Source organism: Equus quagga, chromosome 5 (genome assembly GCF_021613505.1).
Source record: "Equus quagga isolate Etosha38 chromosome 5, UCLA_HA_Equagga_1.0, whole genome shotgun sequence".
In the NCBI taxonomy this organism is placed as follows: domain Eukaryota; kingdom Metazoa; phylum Chordata; class Mammalia; order Perissodactyla; family Equidae; genus Equus; species Equus quagga.
In genome coordinates, this window is record NC_060271.1 from 102,207,120 (window position 1) to 102,228,244 (window position 21,125).

General features: G+C 38.7%; 1 protein-coding gene across 5 annotated transcripts in view; it reads right to left on the reverse strand.

Annotated features, from left to right (window-relative positions):
* Nucleotides 1-21,125, reverse strand: part of CAMKMT (calmodulin-lysine N-methyltransferase) — a 372,525-nt gene that overhangs the window by 51,813 nt on the left and 299,587 nt on the right. For 2 of the 5 annotated variants that reach the window (XM_046661498.1, XM_046661499.1), the window contains exons 4-6: nucleotides 6,583-6,643; nucleotides 4,660-4,714; nucleotides 3,545-3,608 (exon numbers count right to left, since the gene is read on the reverse strand). In XM_046661498.1, the coding sequence (XP_046517454.1) occupies nucleotides 3,545-3,608; nucleotides 4,660-4,714; nucleotides 6,583-6,643 (180 nt within the window). Of the gene's footprint in view, nucleotides 1-1,460; nucleotides 2,407-3,519; nucleotides 3,609-4,659; nucleotides 4,715-6,582; nucleotides 6,644-21,125 lie in introns of those variants that run through there. The other 3 variants (XM_046661501.1, XM_046661500.1, XM_046661502.1) reach the window with 3 other exon arrangements.

Below are 21,125 nucleotides of genomic sequence, written 5' to 3' on the forward strand. Positions count from 1 at the left end.
ATAGGAGAATTACCAATTTTTGGAGAATCCTAAGCTCAAGTCATGATTGAGACTATGTGTACTGTGGGGATAAGATGCTTGGGCCAGGAGCATGAGAAATGGGTCACCAAGCATTGCCATATTCTGCAGATAACACTCTTGATGTTTACTAAGGATGGGTCAAGGCAAGGTGCTTACATTGGGCAAAGTAGTGAGTGTACCAGAGAGGGCTGCTCACCTGTAGTTGTTGTACTCTTATTCCTTAGGATTTGGAAGTGGCTTAGCATCAATACTAGCTCAGTATACCATTTCTCTCCCCTATTCTTATGTCATTGTCATCACTAGCTACAAACTTCATTGAGTATTCTCTCTGGGCACTTGGAGATTTCTTTCTTTATTACACTAAAAGGGCAGGGCCAAAGAAAGAGAACACATTTCACACTATTGTAGGATAAATTTGAGAACTAGATGAAACAAATGATCCCATTTCCAATTTATCCTTTGTCCTCTTCAGGTGCAGATAAAATGGCATCTGCAGGGAGAGGCAGCTCTCAGGTAGGAGGCTCTGGATTAGACCCAGCAATGCAGTTTAAGGGCCAAGGGGAATCTCAGGGACGCCGACCCATGAGTCTGAGAAAATATTTAGGACTTAAACATTCACTTATACCACAAGTCTTAATCTCTTTTCAGATACCCCTGTTTAATAAATATCAAATCAACATCTGGCTTTCCAGGGTCAAGGTGGACAGCTCTACAAGACATAGCCAATCCATTTGATACATTTTAGGGAGATAATAAACAACCTCACAACTGGTTGATACGCTTCCATGATATAAAGATTCAGAATTATCCATACATTGCCTCACATATTTAAAAATCAGAAATAACTGAAGATAAAAAGGAAATACAGGAAATGCTATTTTTCTTTAAAAAAAGGTAAAAATCAGGATCTTAGAAGCTTAAGAGACTAGGAAGTAAGACTCAGTTGGAGTCATTAAATTCAGATGCCAAGAACAACAAAAATAATTTTTTAAATGATGAGAATAATATACAGGCCAATACTCAGATGTGATGTGCGATTGCCAGGTCGATTTTCAATTACATTTCACTGATGTATTCATTTGTTTCTTAATGTGCTCATCTTGCCCATTAAGAATAATTAGCAGCTTTGCTTAGAGATTTTCTGGCTTCTGGCAATGTTTCTCCTCCTTTTTTTGTTGACATCCATTTTTATTTTTTAGAAAGTAATTTTTGGATAATATCCTACAACTGCTATATAATTTAGGCTTCCTAAAATTTTAACGGAAAGATGTAAACAGTAATTTTTAAATGAGTTTGTTTCGATCTATATGCATCAACAGTATGTGATTCGGTGAATTAGATATTCTTACAAAAAGTGGGCACACAAATAGAAAAAAAAATTTCATTCATATTAACCTCTCTCAGAAAACAGCTTATGATGAATGCCAGTTGTCAGCTCTGTTAGCAAATCAAGAATAAAATCAGTCTTAAAAGCAGGAAAAAACACATTGCCAATTTTAAGATTTTACACATGCTTTTGTCTCTTAATTAAAAAAAATTAGATCTAGTTACAACAGAAAAAGGCACACAAACCTAGAACAAAATGATAAAAACTGAACTCCATCAGGAAAGTCCTAAGAAATGAAATAAAACACACGACCAGTTTTGGTCTGCTCCTGAAAGGACCTACTTTATCTACATTGTAAAGTTCTTCCCTCCTGCCCTGTGGCACCCCGCTATATTAAACCCATTGTAAAACCCAGCACAATAAAGCACTCTCAGGGCTGAGCTTCTGAGGACCAAATGTTAAAAATCCATTTTCTTGGGAGGGGGCTGTACCAATCATTTCTTTGAAAGGCCGGCAGAGTGAATACAGAATCTGAGATTTCCTCTCTGATTTCAAGAGCTGGCATGGCATCTTTGCTGTTTAAAGTAAAGATGTGTTAATTAATGATATTAGCATTGCTTCCTTTCTTTGGAAGCTCTGTAGTTTAGCTCAATAATAATTTTAGTACAATCAAATTTACATACTGACTACAGATGCTTCCCATAGTTTGATAAAAGTTCTAATTGGTTTCTGATGCTACTAAATAAGACACCTGCTGACTTGAGAAAAACCTCAGGTTGCTGGGCCCAATGTGAAAGTTTCCGTGGCTAAAATGACCTTCTCTTGTCCAATAATCCTGCTCCCCGCCCAACCCCCACAAAAAACATCCGTTGGGGCTGAGCCAGCATACCTGACTTCCTCTTGCTCTCTGTGTTCCCTGACATGTGGAGGAGGAGCAGAGTGAAATGATACAGTGCACAGAATAACTCAGAATAAAGCAGAGTGAATGAAACAACATCAGCTCATCTTCAGGAATATTTTGAGAAACTTGCGACAGTCTGAAGATCATGATTAAAATCCTGCATTTTAAAAAAGGAAGCACCTTTTGTGATCTCTTTCCCTTGTGTGAAAGGCCAAGATTGTGATTGGCTGTTTTTTCTTCCTGAATTTTTTTTTTTAAGTCTGTCAGGCAATTAGCTGGGTGGGGCTCTGTAGAGCACACAAGTGCTGCTGAACAGTATTAGCTACTGTGCCTCTTGCACCTCCTTTCTCCTGTCTGAGCAGCCTGATGGAGCTGCTGCAGATTTTATTTTTAAAGAATTACATAGCAGAGGTAGGAAAAGAATATTGAAAATAGGCTTTATGTAAGATGCCACAAAAATCAAAACTGCTTTGGCATTTTAGAGGTCTAAAATTCAAATAAGTAGGTTGCCTCCTTCATAATGTAAATGTAAGGCACACCAAAAAACCCAAAGCAAACATATCTTCCACTTTTCCTCTCAATTTCTAATGGCTGTTAACTGCCCCTGAACAAATCAGCTCGATTGCTAAGGTAGCCACAAATTATGCTTTCTTTCTTAGTTAAAGTACAGTTCAATTTTCATGAACTCTGTGTACATATTAGTAAAGCATAATCTAATATAATGGAGTTTGGGCTGTAATAGCATAGCAGAAAAAAAAAAGAGATAGATTTACAATCCCAAATGAAAGGAAATAATGAAAAACTGATAGCCGTTTCCAGTAGGGGGGTATAGGTAACTCCTTGACAATTAGAGTAGGTACAATGTTACAGACATACCATATCCAAGGCAGGAAAGGTAATAACAAACGTGAAGCTGGAAGTTAATTTTTGCAAGCAACATCCAATATAATAAATATTAAATAATTTATTTTATACTGGCAAATTTCAATGGAAATAAAAGGACAAGAATGTTTGAAAATTATTATGAAGCAAACGTTCTTATTGCCTTGAGTGGTCCACAAATCATAGGCTCCTTTAATGGCAAGTGACTATAAAAATCTATCAAAATTAAAAAAAAAACCCCTTAGTCGTATTCAATGAATTCCATATATTTCTACTTTTTCTTAATTACTTATCATGTGTGTGAGGGGAACTCTTTTTTAATACCCCATGCTGTCTTCCTTTATATCAATTGTTACTCAGCCGGGAAAAAGGAATGAGCACAACAAACCCGTTTTCTATCTGAATAAGGATACTTCTGATGGCCTTTTCATTCCCATCAGTTAACAGAACTTCTTTGACATCTGCAGAAATAGCAACCTGAAAAAAAAAGGGAGCACAGCAAACAATGAGCAAATATGCTTGTCTGTGTGGAAGTGAAGACAGGAGTGACAAGCCTTCAGTATCATGCTTCCTCACCTATTTCTCTGTAACAATCTTCAATCTTTTTTCATTTTATGTCTGCATTATTTTAATCATTCAATCAAATCAGTCAATACTTTTATCATTCCATTTGCGGGAGCCTCTATCTTGCTATCATTCTGTTCGGTAATTGCATTGTGACAGCGGATGATGGTATTCTGAGAGGCTTTCATTTGTGGGCTTCTGTTTATCTAGTAGAGCCATCATACAAGGCTGTCACTCTGCCTTTCAGCTTGCTTCTGTCTGACTGCCTGATGCCCTTCATATAACTTTGCATTGCAGGCAGATGGCTTTGTGAGGGTAATTTTTTTGTGAGCTTTGACATGCTCGCACATTGGGCTGTAACCTCGACACATTGTGTAAGAGCGACAGGTTTGTCAAATGCCAATCAGTGTAACAATATGCTTTTATTTGTAGAGACATAAAAACTTGTCTAATGCACTGTGCTGCTACATAATATCTCCTGAATACATGACTCAGAACCCAGAGAATGGGGAACGACGTTCCTGAATGGCCAATCTAATTCAAAAGAATCTAATTACTGAGCGCTCTGGATCATGTTTGTTGGTGTAATAATGCAGGCAAAACATTAGCAGCTATATCATGGTGCTCCAACTGTGATTCGCCGGGCTATTCCTGTATCTTAGCAAATGGGACTATAATCTGAAAAAAAAAAATGCTTTCGCTATGGCAAAGAAAGACTGTGCGAGGCCTGGAATGTCACAACAAGCGATATTGACTACACTGAGGTAAAATGTTTCTGCTCATCGAGGCAACCATAAAATCAATATGATCCGAAAGTAAGTCAATCTAGAAGGTCTCTCAAGACCCGGCAGCTTGACCGCAGCTGATGCTGTTGACGGTTCTCTGACCCAGCAGTTGGAGGCCCTGGAACATTTTTCCTTTTGTTCCTCCCTCTGAATGGGATTGGAATTGAGAAAAGACCTACCATGAGCCCAGCCAAGCATGTCATGCCACCCCCTAGCTCACACACAGCAAGGTCCCTGAAAGAGAGAAAAGAAATGGTAGAACCCATACAAATTAGATGAAAATGGTCAGAGAGATATATATGTTACAAGGACAAATTGCCATCTGCGGTAAGAACGGCGCTACCAGGAAGTTGTGGAGACATGACTAGGCTACCTCATGTCGTTTTGCGTTTTAAAAATAATTATGAAATAGAAAAGTCACAAAGCAGGCAAATCAGTGGGGGTTCCCTCATTAGTGTTCACTGCAACATTACCACCGCTGAGCTGAAAAATCTGAGAAGGTTCCCTTTTTTTCCCCTGTCAATGGCGCTGTCTTTTAGAACTAAACTAGCTAGAGTAGCGAAAGATAATTGTTAGGAAAGGATAACACTGTTAATCCACATTCATTCCTTCAAAAACAGTTAGACAAGTAAATGAAGAATATATATGACTGTGTATATACCTATATTATAGTCACATATACACAACACATACACAAATAAATGCAAACTTGAATTTAAAAAAAAAATTCTAAAACAGACTGAAACATTTTGTAAAGCTGAACCAGCCTCATAAAGAACAATTACACAAAGAGCATTTAGCAATTAACACTTAAATCACAATTGACCCCAACACAGCACAGTGAATAAACAATGCAGGGACATAATATGGTTAAGCCAGCAAACCAGGCTAACGTAATGACTGCGCTCTGACTTCACAGCTCAAAAGTAAAGCAGCTCAGAGTTAAAGCTGACAGTCTAGCGGGGCGCTCTGCACTTACCTTCCCCTTTGTGCCTAAATATCAGCCCTCAACGTGTGACATTCTGGCCCTGGCCGGCTGCTTGTGGACTGGAGCGCCAGTCAAGCTTAAGTACTACCCTGTTCTTATTTTCTATGCTTAGACTCTTAAGATTGTTTCTTCTTCCCAGTTTGGGAAGTTTATTGCCTCAACAGGAGGAAAAAAAAAAGAGAATTAAAAGAAGAGAAAGGTGGCAAGAGAGAGAAGCGGAGGAGAAGCCAAGTGAGGACATTCATATTCCGAAATACACTTAATGAGTATTTAGCTGTTCAAAATAATTACAGACTGGTTGGTAAATAGGACCTATAGAGCTTCAAAAAATACAAACTATTGACCCAAACTTGTAAGTACATATTGTTAAAACACACACCATGATCACTAGTGGCTTGTCTGGAATCATAATGGGCTCTTCAGGAATATATATTGGATGACTTTTATAAAATGAGAATTAAAATGAAAAACCTCTGTTTTCTGGGTCTATCAAAGAGCTTCAGAATTTTTATATATAAGGAGTTTTTTCCTTTTCCGAAATTCCATCCAAGAGTTTGATCTGTATGCACACTGACAGATGAAAACATTTATTTCTGTAGCATGAATCTGTAATAGTAATTTATATTTTACAAATACATATTCTTAGGCACATAAAATACCTTTAAAACCAGGGGTGGGGTGGCATCTTTAAATAATAGCTGTGGGGTATTTATTTATCAAATATTCTGTAGTGACTTTCTTAGCAGAAGTTTAAAGAATGTCTTTATTGTTTTTTTTTTTTTGACCTGAACAATCAGTAAGGATTGATTGGAGCTTCACTTTTGCTTCCCAAAATCAAAGTGAAATATAAAATGCCTTGAGTGGAAATCAAAAGCCTTTGACATATAGCAGAAAGCTTGCTGTGCAATATTAGCACCCAAAGGCAATTCAGATTTCTTTTTCAGAAGCAACATGTTTTCATCATGAACTTTTTTCCCTTCCCCTCTTTCTTTTTTCTCTTCTTTCTTTCTTATATTTTTTAACAGTTTGAAGAATATAATCATGGCAATCTTTAATATGCTGATACAAAACCCATAATGGGCTAAAATATATATTTTTAAGTGCAGCTTTGTACCTGAATATGTTTCTGTGCTTGAGGCAGTAGTAAGCCAAAACCTCTTCAGCCGGCCAGATGCCTGGAAAACAACAAGAGGATAGACTTTTTTTATTATAGAAGTCTCTTTTATAATCATTCTCTAGAGTCATTCTCTTAAGAAATGGCTTTTAAAAATAATGGTCAGTACAAGCAATTTCAACTTGAACCAAACTTAACATGATTATTACTACTAATATGTCATATCACATGAGTTTCTTTTGTTGTTGATTATAACCACTTTCCCAGGAAAATAGCAAAATATCCTAAATAAATTTTACTACATTTCAATCACAACAAAACAGCAAAAACAATTACCAAAATTACAAATATCAAAAGTTAAATTTTACTGGTATTCCAGGTAGATCTTAATCTTGTATACATGTGCCTTCTTTTCAGCCAGTTCCTAAGCATCAGCTGAAGGCCTACTGTATATGCAGCCCATGTTACGTGAAAATAAATACACAAATCACTTGAAGGAGCAAATAAAAGCACTGAGGTCATTATACCTTTTTGTTTGATTCCATACCAATGTTTTTTAATATGAACAATTCTTTCCTTTCTTTAATTAAAAAAAATCAAACGAGTATAAAAGTAAGAGATTTAAATTTCACCAACTTTGACAAATCTTTAAATTTAACAATAATCCTAAATAAATCCCACTAAATTCCATGGATGGGCATTTTCTAAAGTCATCATCTGTAAATTATTTATTTAGAAGACATACAGTCTTCATAAATAAATATAAGTTGCTTAACGAGAAGACAAGCATGCCTGGAAATGATAGTTTCTAGTGGTTATCACAGGACACTAGGGTTACAAATACTTTTAATTTTTTTCTTTATACTTTTTGTATTTTCCAAAATTTTCACAATGAAGATGTATCACTCTTATAGTCAGAATAAACTATGTTGTGTTACGTGCCATCAGGTTGGCTCAGACTCCTGGCAGCTCTGTGAATGAGTGGTGTCCACAGTGTCCTGTCCTCAACAGCCCTATTCAGCTTCTGCAGACTCATGCCTACCGCTTCTTTTATGGAGTTGATCCATCTCATATTTGGTTTTCTTCTTTTCCTGCTGCCTTCTACTTTTCCTAGCAGTATTGTCTTTTCCGAAGAATCCTGCCTTCTCATGATTTGCGCAAATATAATAAACTACAGCCTTACAAAAACTGTTTTCCCCAAGTGGTCAGATTCAAAGATCAGGCAGGGCAGCAGGCATCCCGCACTGCCTGAGGTTAGAAGGCTCTGCGGTCCTGGCAAAGAGCCCTGAATGTTCGCTGCCTTAGCACTAAGCACTCTTCTAATGGGGTTTGATGCAAAGTTGAATCACCTAACGAGACTTAATTCTCTCCCAAATGCATCTCTCCCTTAGAGGAGTAAGAAATCAGAACATTTCAGAGAAGAGGATGTCAAAGACATGGGAAGTAAAATCCTAAGAGAATTAATGGGTAAATATATGAACAGGAAAGAGACGACTCCACAGAGCATTTGCTGCAGGGAAGTCCAGTCAGGTGTACTTGCTAGCTTAGCCTCCATGGCATTTCGCATGGAAATGACTGTTTGGAGGAGAAACAAAGTAAACCAGCAAGAAGTGTTTGGAGTCACGTTTAGGAGAAAAGTCGGAGAGGCAGTGGAATGTAGCACTTAAGATCACAGGTACTTTGGAATCAGACTCATTGACTCCAGTCCCAGCTCTGCATTCCCCAGTTGAGTGACCTTGGATAGGTTACTTAACCTCTCTGTGCCTCAGGTTCCTCATCTGTAAAATAACATAACTGTAGTATCAACCTCACAGGATTGTTGTGAGAATTAAATGAGTAAAATATATGAAATGTATTTAGAACAGTTCCTAACTCATAGCAAGCTCCAAGAAAAAGAAAGTTAGTTGTTGTTGTTAATATTATTCTCCTGCAGGTATCACACTCCCTGATTTTAAATTATACTACAAAGCCATAGTAACCAAAACAGCATGGTACTGGCACAAAAACAGACACACAGATCAATGGAACAAAATTGAGAGCCCAGAAGTAAACCCACACGTTTATGGACAGCTAATATTCGACAAGGGAGCCAAGAGCATACGATGGAGAAAGGAGAGTCTCTTCAATAAATGTTGTTGGGAAAACTGGACAGCCACATGCAAAAGAATGAAAGTAGACCATTCCCTTACACCATGCACAAAAATCAACTCAAAATGGATTAAAGACTTGAATGTAAGACCTGAAACCATGAGACTTCTAGAAGAAAACATAGGCAGTACGCTCTATGACATTGCTCTGAGCAGCATATTTTCAAGTCCCACGTCTGACCGGGCAAGGGAAACAAAAGAAAAAATGAACAAATGGGACTACATCAAACTAAAAAGCTTCTGCACAGCAAAGAAAACCATCAACAAAACGAAAAGACAACCTAACAATTGGGAGAAGATATTTGCAAACCATATATCAGATAAGGGGTTAATATCCAAAATATACAAAGAACTCATACAGCTCAACAACAAAAAAACCAACAATCCAATTAGAAAATGGGCAAAAGATCTGAACAGAGATTTCTCCAAAGAAGATATACAGATGGCCAACAGGCATATGAAAAGATGCTCAACATCATTAGCTATCAGGAAAATGCAAATCAAAACTACAACGAGGTATCACCTCACTCCAGTCAGAATGGCTATAATTAACAAGACAGGAAACAACAAATGTTGGAGAGGGTGTGGAGAGAAGGGAACCCTTGTTCACTGCTGGTGGCAGTGCAAACTGGTGCAGCCACTATGGAAAGCAGTATGGCGTAGCCTCAGAAAATTAAGGATGGATCTACCATATGATCCAGCTATTCCACTGCTGGGTATTTATCTAAAGAACTTGAAAACACAAAGACATAAAGATACTTGCACCCCTATGTTCATTGCAGCATTATACACAATAGCCAAGACATGGAAGCAACCTAGATGCCCATCAAGGGATAAATGGATAAAGAAGATGTGGTATTTATACACGATGGACTATTACTCAGCCATAAGAAATGACGAAATCCAGCCATTTGTGACAACATGGATGGACTTCAGGGTATTATGCTGAGTGAAATAAGTCAGAGGGAGAAAGTCAAATACCATATGATCTCAGTCATAAGTAGAAGATAAAAACAACGACAAAAAGAAAAACACGTAGCATTGGAGATTGGACTGGTGGTTACCATTGGGGAAGGGGGGCGGGGGGAGGGCAAAAGGGGTGATTAGGCTCACATGTGAGGGGATGCACTATAATTAGTGTTCGGGTGGTGAACATGATGTAATCTACACAGAATTTGAAATGTGATGTACATCCAAAAAACATAAAAATTAAAATAAAAATTAAAAAAAATTATTCTCCTGCAAAGGGGAATAGAAGAGTGGAAGAGAGAATAAGTGAACCCAGAACAATGACCCCAATAACCAGAACAGATGAAGAACCTTTTGGACCTGCTCCTACTCTCGAGCTTTGGCATGAACCCAAAGTCCTAACACCTGGCATACTTCCACATAAAAAGAACTCTGGAAAGACTAAAGTGCATAATAAAAATCTCTGAAGGAAGAATCCAAGACAGTGTTCTGCACCAAGTGGATATAATCACCACAATAATGAATTTCTTTATGCCTTTAGTAGATGGTTTTGAGGTTTAAAAAAATAATGATAGGGGAAGGGTACTTACCTAAAATTCAAGCCTTGAGTAGGTACAAAAATGTGACTTCTAAAATGCACAGTCTTTTTAAACAGTGTTGTAATTTTCTCAAAAAATTATAGAGGTTGATTTTTAACTAAATTAAATACAAAAGTTAGAACAAAGTTTAAAAATCACCTAAAATTCCACCGCTGGTATATAACCACTGTTATCATTTTGGACATCATTCCAAAAAATCTCTCTAGGCATAAGGATATTTTACACAATGGGATCTTATCATGAAGGTATTCAATAATCTGATTTTCCCCACTGAGTATGCGATAGCTTCTCATGACAATAAAAATATATTATACCTTCACCATTATTGTTAATGACTGCCTAGATATTTTATGTCTGCATCATAATTTATTTAACCAGTTTCCTCTTGATAGACATTTAAGTTAGTTTCTAAGTTTTTGATATTATGAGATTATAAACAGGGTACAATGAAGACACATTTTTTTTCCCAACATATGATTTCTCTCCTTAGGTCAAATACCCAGAAATGGGAAATCTGATCAAAAGTTATGTACATTTCACATTCTGATATATCAAACTGTCCTCCAAAAAATTTATACCAAACTACACTCCCAACAGGAGTGTTTATTTCCTCAAAGCCTTGTCAACACAGGGTTTTGGCAATCTATTTTATTTTTGCTAATCTGTTAAGTTTTTAAAAGTTATCTCAGGCAAATCAAAACCACAATGAGATACCACTTCACACCCTCTAGGATGGCTATAATCAAAGTCAAACAGTAACAACTGTTGGCAAGGATGGAGAGCAATGAAGTAAAACGGTGCAGTCACTTTGGAAAACAGTCTAGTAGCTCATCCAAAAGTTAAACGTAGAATTAGCATGTGACCTAGCAATTCCACTCCTAGATACATATCCAAGAGGAAAGAAAATATGTCCACCCAAAAACTCGTACACAGATGTTCATAGCAGCATTACTCATAATACCCCAAAAGTGGAAACAACCCAAATGTCCATCGACTAATGAATGGATAAATAAAATGTGGTATGCCCATGCAATGGACTATTATTTGGCAATAAAGTGAAATAAAGTACTGATCCATGCTACAACATGGACGGAACATGAAAACATTATGCTGGGTGAAAGAAGCCAGACACAAAAGACCACGTGTTGTATGTGTCCATTTATATGAAATGTCCAGAATAGGCAAATCCGTAGAGACAGAGTATAGAGTGGTGGTTGTCTAGGGCTTGGATGGTTGAGAGTGAATGAGGAGAGAGTGCTAATGGGTATGAGGTTTCCTTTAGAGGTGATGAAATCTTCTAAACCCGATTGTGGTGATGGTTGTACAACTCTGTGAATATACTAAAAACCACTGGGTGAACTGTATGGTATGTGAATTAAATCTCAATAAAGCTGTTACTTATAAAAGTTTTCTCATTCCTATTTGTGGAAATATAACGGTCTTTTAAAAAGATGTAATTTTTAAAGAAGTTATACATATACATTGTTTAAAGAGCGACTGAGTTCTTTGAGAATAATTAAGACTAACAGTAGTACCCAGCTCCTCTCTGCAATCTTCCTCCTTCCTCAGAAGCTACTACTTTCAATTCTTTTGATAATTACTTCCATACTTCTACATAATAATATGTTTGTATTGTTACTTCATGATTTTTCAGTTTTAAGCAAAATCTATTGACCCCCACTATGGAAGATAAGCAGTTTTTTGCTTTTATCTCTACCCCTCTCCCCACACCACACATACCATGCTCCTTATCCACCCTCCCTCCACCATCTTCCAAATATAGATATATTATAACTTTGGAAGGTCTCTACTTATTCTCAATTTTATAACGACCCTGAAATAAAACAGGGCCATGTAGTAAACGATTGCTTTTTCCCTCATGTATACTTTTTCCCCCTCTGGAGTTCATAATTTTTCTTTTCTCATTTGCTAAGATTTTTATTCAAATTTTTTTTTTTTTGAGGAAGATTAGCCCTAACTACTGCCAGTCCTCCTCTTTTTGCTGAGGAAGACTGGCCCTGAGCTAACATCCATGCCCATCTTCCTCTACTTTATATGTGGGATGCCTACCACAGCATGGTGTGCCAAGCGGTGCCTTGTCCATACCCGGGATCGAACCGGCGAACCCTGGGCCGCCGAGAAGTGGAATGTGCACACTTAACCGCTGTGCCACCAGGCCGGCCCCTTTATTCAATTTTAAAATGCAGTTGTCAATTTCTGCTCTCAGTACATTCATTCACACTGGATATTCTATCAGCCTCCTGAGGAAATCTTTTCTAGTGCCTTCTGACCTGCTTTAGTGTAGACTGAACACCTTCTATGCCTGGTGCACAGCTGATATGCTGGAATCAATCTTCACTATCGTTCCAGGCTTCCTTTTGTCCTTCTCCTGTGTTCTATCTCTTGTCTCCTCAGTCCTTTTTCTTCCTTTCTTGGTTTACTTTCTCATTTTAGATGAACACATCCTGCAGTAGCTTCTTGGAAAAAAGTGGGTAGGAGGTAAATGTTTGAGAACGTGTATGATTCAGTGGGTAATTTTGATCTGGAAACTCCATGTTCTTCAGTTCTTGGGAAGTTTCTTGGAAAGTTCCATTGATTATTTCCTTATCTCCATTTCTATCTGTGCTCCTTCTCTGAAACTCTTATAATTTAGATGTTCAATCTCCTGAACTTATTCTCTAATTTTCTTATCTTTTCTCTCGTGCTTTCCATCTCTTATTTTTCACTTTCTTGGAAATTTCCTCAACTTTATCTTTCAACCCTTTTATTGTTCTTTTCATTTATGCTATTATTGATGGCAGTTCTCTTAATTTTTCTTTTTTAGAACATCTTATTCCTGTTTCATGCATCTAATATCTTTTCTAAGCTATTTGAAAATATTATAGTTTGTTTTTCTTCATGTTGCTTTTCTCTGTTTATTGGTGTTGCTAACTGTCACATTAAAAGCTTTCCTCAGGGGCTGGCCCCATGGCCGAGTGGTTAAGTTCGCGCGCTCCGCTGCAGGCGGCCCAGTGTTTCGTTGGTTCGAATCCTGGGCGCGGACATGGCACTGCTCATCAAACCACGCTGAGGCGGCGTCCCACATGCCACAACTAGACGGACCCACAACTAAAATATACAACTAGGTACCGGGGGGCTTTGGGGAGAAAAAGGAAAAAATAAAATCTTTAAAAAAAACGCTTTCCTCAGATATTTGTTAATTCTTTGTTGTTTGCTTAAATGTAATTGTAGAAGGATAAAAAGCGGACTGGAGGTGAAGAGGGCTCAATGCGTGGCGGGAGGGAGTGGGTAGAGAGGCTCAGCATCCAGTTTGCACATTTTCACCTAATCCATCCACCCTGCTTTTGGTACACTTTATGATTTCAACTGTCCTGGTGTCCCCCAATCCAGAAACCCTCAGTTTAACCATCATCAGAGAATAAACTTTTTCTCTTGGGAGTACAGAAGGGGAAGTTATCCAGTAGTCTGGAATAGGGATATAACTGATTCTTAAACAACTTTCAATCAATCCTCTTTATTTTAGGCCCCTTCGACTTCTACTTTTAGAATTACATGGTGCCACCAATTCCTGAACCTTTCAAAGTTTCAGAAAAATGAATTGGGTTGGTTCTCAACTTTCCCAACTGCTGGCTTTCTCATATCTGTTAAGTCAATAACTTCTCATCCATTGGCTTCCCAGCTTCCAAAATTTTGTTGTTATATTCTCCCTCATTCTATCATCCTCGTGGGTTTATGTCATAAAAACACCCATTTACAGTGCTTTAGTCAGGTTCTGGAAAGAATTAATTTTAATGCACTGTTCAATCTCCAAGTTTACCTGAAATATCGAAATGTATGGTCTTTTGACCATTCAAACATTCATTCAAAAGATGTAACTGTTTGTGGCATAGTTCTAGAATCCAAAACACACAATAACTATTCTTATCTCTCACAGAGTACATTTTACTATAAATACTTTAAGCTCTGAGTGGTGGGGTTTCAGCACTCATTCCAGAAGAACAGTGATTAGCAGGGCTTTGTGGAATAGAGAGAAACTCACTGGAAGAGTGATGAGAATAATTTTTAGAAGGACATACAAGCATAGGACACTAATGGTGAGATATTTTTATGCTCAAGATTTTTATACTCCATTAATAACATTGTAGAGCTCTATCAATCAATTCTAGCCACTTCCGCTATATTTTTGATATCACCCGATGAATCAGAACAGAATGCCCAAAGTGGCATTTAGACTAGCTAAAGTATTGATCCCTGAAAAAAGCATCACAAAACATTTTAATTAATGGTTTATTCTAGATAACTTGTTCCTTAAAGTTATTCAGAGGCATGTTAATTCCTATTCATTAGTGCTTTCTGTATAAATTGAATTAGTTTACCTCATAGGAGGAAAGGCTTCCTTCATCCATTGGTCCTCCATAAAAGCATTAGCTAAACAAGAGCTCTATTTGGAAGAGGAAGACTACGTTGTCCTTGGATTTCCATGGTCATTTGGTTTCATTCTCTTTTCTTTCTAACAAAGGGTTGGTTCCCTGCAGATGCTTCTGTCAGAACCGGGCCTGTCAATCTGTTAAACTTCAGAAAACCCATCGCTAGTCAACACTGAAATATGAAAAACTAGTTGTCTATGTAGCAGTAATGAGGGGGGAAGTTGGCGATGTGATATATTTAATGTATGTAACCATTTTTTTGTTTGTGAAGTAGCTAGTTTAGCATTATTTTAAATGCCAACTTGTGTGGTTAATCTGGAAACAAACAACACATCCATTGTTAACCCAAAGGCTGAACAAATCCTAAAATTAACTGTATGTAGATACTAAGAGACATGAGTCTCTAGCTAAGCCTGGGTCCTTCTAGATCACTTCCATTTGAGAACTTTTTGTTTCCCTATAGTTCATGTTGTAAAGTCCTAAGACTGACAGACAGCATCTGACAAGCAGCACCACTGACTCCCTCTTCTCACTCTAACAGCTTGCACTGGCCCCATGATGACAACACACCCAGCTCTCGCAGCAGAAAGATGGCTTTTCTGTGATCAGCTGATGTCCAGCCAAGCAGCAGCTTTCTTTCCCTTCCTCAAACTAAATGATTATATCCATCATGCAGGAGTCAAAACTAAGGCCCCTCTCAAATCTGAGACTCAAATGGAGAGGCCAGGATGCCCTTGGCTAAGCTGTTGACTCTTCTGGAAGAAGAAATGCACTGGTGGATATTACTAAAATGAAAAACTGCTCATGCTGAAATGGGTAGGTAAACCTCTTGGACTGTTTTCATTGTTTACACTCTGTCTCCTTTTCCTTAAACATTTCTGCTTTGTCATTGATGTTTCCACACAGAGTGGAAATCCATAAGAAGACTAAAGAATGCTCCATAAATATTTATTGGTCATCTACTATATTTCAGGCCCTGTGGATCAGCAGGGAATGAGACAGCATCGTCACTGGAGCTTCAGTCTAGTTAGAGAAGGAGACAATAAATAATTACACAAATAATGTGCCTACTTATAGTTGTAATAAATGCTATGTAGGAAAAATAGAGGGTGCTTCTGAGAACATATCATGGGGGACCTGACGTGGCCAGAGGGGAGGTTGAGAGGAGTCCATCAGGAAACACTTCCTTGTAGAAATGGCATGTAAGCTGAGACCCAGAGGATGAAGAGCCAAGTTGAGGAGGAAGAGGGAGACAGGGGTGGAGAGAATGGTCCACAGAAGGGAGCCCCAAGAAATAAAGCTTTGAAAAGGAGATGAGCTTGATGTTCTAGGAATGGAAATAGAGTCAGTGGAACTGAAGAATAAATAAGAAAGGAAGAGATTAGTACAAGATGAGACTGGAGAGGCGGTTAGGGGCCTGATCCCACAGGCTCAAAGGCCATGTCGGGAATTATAAATTGTACCTTAAAATAAATGATACATTTTAAGCAACAGAGTGGTATGATCAGATTTACATTTTAGAAGATAAGTCTGGCTGCCCTATAGATTGAAAAGGGGCAAGAGGAGGCAGGGGAAACCAGGTGGGCGACTACTATAATTACCTAGGTAAGTGCTGACTGTGGCTTGGGTGATGGTTAGGGGAGATGAAGAAAAATGGAAAGATCTGAGCTATCCTGAGAAGGTACACTGACAAGACTTATTAGTTAATTAGATGAAGGGGGTGGTAAGAGAGAGGGAAGTGTCAAGTATGACTTAGGTTTATGGCATGAAAGTGGGTGGATGATGTACAGCAGACACATAGAGGCTTTTCCTTCAATTTCATATGAACTGAGGAGGCTGAATTCATGATGCAAAAATGAGCATGCGGTCTAGGGTCCAATTCTGGCTCTGCCACCAACAAACTGTGTGATATTAGGAAGTAATTTAGCCTTTCTGAGCATCAGTATCCTCATCTGCAAAAAGCTAGGCTTGGGTTAGATTTTGTCTAGGGGAACTTCAAGCTATAAAAAGCCACAATAAAGAACCAAATCTCATACTCTGGAGCTAGACAGAGTTTAGCTTGAATCCTGGCTATTATGGTTGTGTGACCTTGGGCAAGCAACTTAAACTTTTTAAGCCTCATTCATTCATTCATTCAACATACAATTACTGGCAGCCAGGTCTGTCCTAGCAGCTGGGGGTACAGCAGTGATTAAAATAAAGCCATTGCCCAACTAACCTGAATAGGGGCAACGGACAATAACAAGATAATTTCAGATAGTGATTAATGTTGTGAAGAAAATAAAACATTAATGAAATAGAGAATAACTACAGGGAAGAACGTTGCTACTTTTGCCAGCATTGTTGGGTAATGCCTCAGCTCTCGCATTTGTTAAGTACAAGCAATAAAGGTACCTACTCATAGTGTTGTTGTGAGGACTAAAGAAGATAATGCATGAAGGGCACTTAGAACCGTGCCTGGCACACAGTACACTTTTTATAATGTCAGCTATCATCACTGCTGCTATTGGCACCATTAGTATTTTGACATGTTTTTATCCAGAGAATTTTATCAAGCTTGATTATATTTTTATGATACTTTCAGGGAGATTATTATCCCTAATTGATAACACACAAAATCAAACCAAAACCGAACTTTGAAAAAATTTGTCCTAGCTATGGGAACTTTGAAAATCGATCCTAAACAAGAATTCCATATATATGGACAATACTTCTTCTATACTTGTCCTCCTGCTCCGGCCCATTAACAGATGCGCTCTGAACAATAAATTATTAGGTGCAGGCCTCCCTATGTCTCTGGAACCAGATCAGAGAGAACACGGGTACACGAGAGTGAAAGGGGATGTCCACATAGCCCAGCACAGTGAGCAGGTGGAAGCTTGCCCTGCAACATCTAAATTAAAATTTAAAACAAATTTCAATTCAGATACCTATTAATGTGATGATTATGAGGTAAGGGAAAGATAAAAGGAGTCCCATCTCTGTCCTGACCCTGAGGTAGGGAAGGGAAGATCATCTCCAGAGAGCACTCCCCAGAGGCCCCAGCCTTTGGTCTGACGGTCAGTTGTCAAGTAGATGCTGGGAAGGTAACTAAGTGACAGATGAGAAATGGAGACAGGACAAGGAAGATGCTGAAGCACCACTGAGAAAAAGAAATACAGCAATCTCCCTTTATCTGCGGAGGATACATTCTAAGACCCACCGTGGATGCCTGAGACCACAGATAGTACTGAACCCTGTATGTACTATGTTTTTTCCTACATGTATATATTTAAGGTGCGACAGCAGAACTAGCACAAATTTCTTTTCCATTATTCACAATTTTGTGGACAGAAGATTTGTTCTCATTGTAGATCTTTGCAACCTCGGCATTAAGTAAAATAAGGGTTACTTGAACACAAGCACTGCGATATCGTGACAGTGGATCTGATAACTGAGACAGCTACTAAGTGACTAACCAACGGGTAGCATACACAGTGTGGATACCCTGAACAAAAGGATGATTCACATCCCAGGCAAGACGGAGCAAGACAGCGAGAGACTCATGCTACTCAGAACAGTGTGCAATTTAAAATTTATGAATTGTTTATTCCTGGAATTTTCTATTTAATATTTTTGAACCATGGTTGACCGTGGATAACTGAAACCAAGGAAAGCGAAACTGCAGATAAGGGGCGACTTGTATACCGCGGCCACAGCTTCAGCAGCTCATACAGTGAACACATGACCTTGGAAGACAGCTCTCAGACTTATTATCTTTGTGACCTTAGCAAGTCACTTAAGCTCTCCTTATATCAACTCCTTATCTGGAAGTAATAACCCTACCTACCCCACAAGTATAGATGTGAAGATTAAATGAAGCACCAAGTAAGTGCTCAGTTAGTGTTTGTTGTTATTGTTATTAGCAGCATCCCTTATTGAGCATATTTACTGCTTGGCAAACAATGGGCTGTGTACTTTATATGGACTATCTCATTTAATCCTTAAAATAACCCTATAAAATACATACTATTTTTTTTTTCCCTTGGTGAGGAACTAACATCCATTCCCTCTATTTTTTAGTATGTGGGCCACTGGCACAGCATGGCCACTAACAGAGTAGGGTAGGTCCATGCCCAGGGAACCAAACCTGGGCTGCCAAAGCAGAGTGCTCTGAACTTAACCACTAGGCCACTGGGGCTGGCCCTGTACTATCACTGTGGCCAGGTAAGGAACACAATGAAGCACAGACAGCTTAAGTGGCATAGCCAGGATCTGAGCCCACACACTGAACCTCTGGAGCCCATTCTCTTAATCACTACACTATATTGCCCCAACCCTGGTGGCTGGTCCTGGAATCAAGAAAACTAGTTTCTAGTTGTCATGACTCTGTCAACTAATTTTGGGACTTTGGACAAATCATATTTGGGCTCTAGCTTCAGGAATAAAATGGAAAGGTAGAATTGATTTCCGAGGCCTCTGCCAACTCTCAATCCAATGGCTATAGATTATTCTATCATCGTGCATTTCCAAATGAAAGCTATAAAATACTGTCTGTGGGCTCTAGCCTGGGACATTTTAAAGAAATTAGATCGGTTAAAACATTTTATTTGTACTATAATCTCAAATTTAAACCCCTACCAGAAAAATATTTTAGATAGGATTCAAAATGGTGTTAGAAGTCAAGTCTTCATAACATCTATTTTAATTGAATGAGAACTGCCTTTGTTAATTACATCTCACAGCTTCGGAAAAGAACTGCTCTACATCGGTATATTCTAGTTGTGACAGCTTTTTATTTAGCTAATCTAGCATGTTTAATAACAGACAACTTCCTCAAATACAATTTTTCCTCTCCAACATTGAGCACAATTCTCAGATATATTCTGTATTTTTTCCTCAAACAGATTTCCTCCTCCTCAGGGTAACAAGCTACTTTTTTGGGCAGAAGAAATTTTCCCAAGGTCTCAAAGCAAAGGTAGACGAACATCTCCCAGTGTGAGCTCTCTGGGCCTAGCTGAGAAAATGTTCCATCTCCATTGGTCAGAGAGGATGTCAGAAAGCGAGAATAGTCATTTCTAGGAAAAGTAGATCCAGAAAAACAGACCAGAGAGCTCCTAGTGGAAGGGGAAACACAGTACATCCTTCTTATAGTAAAAAATAAAACAAAACAAAGGGAAGCCTTTCATTGTCAGTTTTATTCCAAGTAACACCCTCCCGCAAGACCTTGCTGTGCTCACCATCCTCAGAGTAGGGTGATCAGGCCATGATTTTGACGAGATCACCCTTTTTCCTTTTAAATTAGGACTGTGTTGTGTCTTGAAAAGTCAAGTAAGAGCAGCAATGTGTTGAATGGAGTGGAACAAAGAAGGAAGTGTTAGAAATAACTGTTATTGTTCCTTATCCTAGGTATTGAGCCACTTCCCCCACACAGACACACTCTTGTTACTTGGCACACCAAAGAAGAGTAAGGGGAACGTGGTTCTCCCCCCACCACCCTGAGTTACCTGTGATGCATGCATTTGATCTCTACAGCAGCTGCCTGCCTTGGAGTCTGGCCTTACCTCGCTTCTATGTAAACACTGTGACTGAATCCCAAACAAATTGAAAGCCTTGTGTTCCATGTGGAGCGCATGCGCTGCACATTTATGAAAGCCTCCCTGGAGAGAAAATGGTATTCAGGAGGCGCATATTACAGGTGCCAAAGCAACATGCATTTATTAAATGGCCCTGGTATCAGGCTTGTTAGGCAACAGAACTCATTTATTTGGCAGTGTTGTTTGGAAGGGGCGCGTCCCAAGGTTTCAAAACCGCTTTCATTCCAAGTTCCTCCTCTTCGGAGGGGGGCGAGGGGGAGGACCACCTCCCCTTCTTACAGCAGGAATTGCCATTAGCAAGTTCCCAAAGGTAGAACACTAGTCAGCAAATTGACTTGGTAAATAAGGCAACATCTCATTGAGGTTCAGTCTAAACCCACTTTAAACAAACCCGGTTCTGCCATTTTATCTGAAAGTAAATGTATGATATTCAGATTGCTTAAAAAAAACAAAGTATGAGAGTTGGCTGAGAATCTAAGCTGTGCAAAATGGCCAGGGCCCTATCCTGCCTGTCTCCCTGCTCATCATTATTCATTGATATGAAGGAAACATGATGGTCTGCTCTCCAGAAATTTCTGCTGTTGCACAAACTTGGGCGGCTCGCTGAGACTAATGTGGAAATGTAGTGCGAAGCACGTCCTGGCTGTAAACACAGCGGTCTTGCTCTGTCAGGGCCATCTACAAATGGCTCCGACCAACTGGTACAATTGTCTTTAACATCTTTTTGTATTTTTTAAAGAAATGAATTTGATTTCATTTTCCTTCCCCAGTTTTCAAATACTCATTAAAAATTAAGCAACACTGGGAAAAGTCTTTTGTGATTAT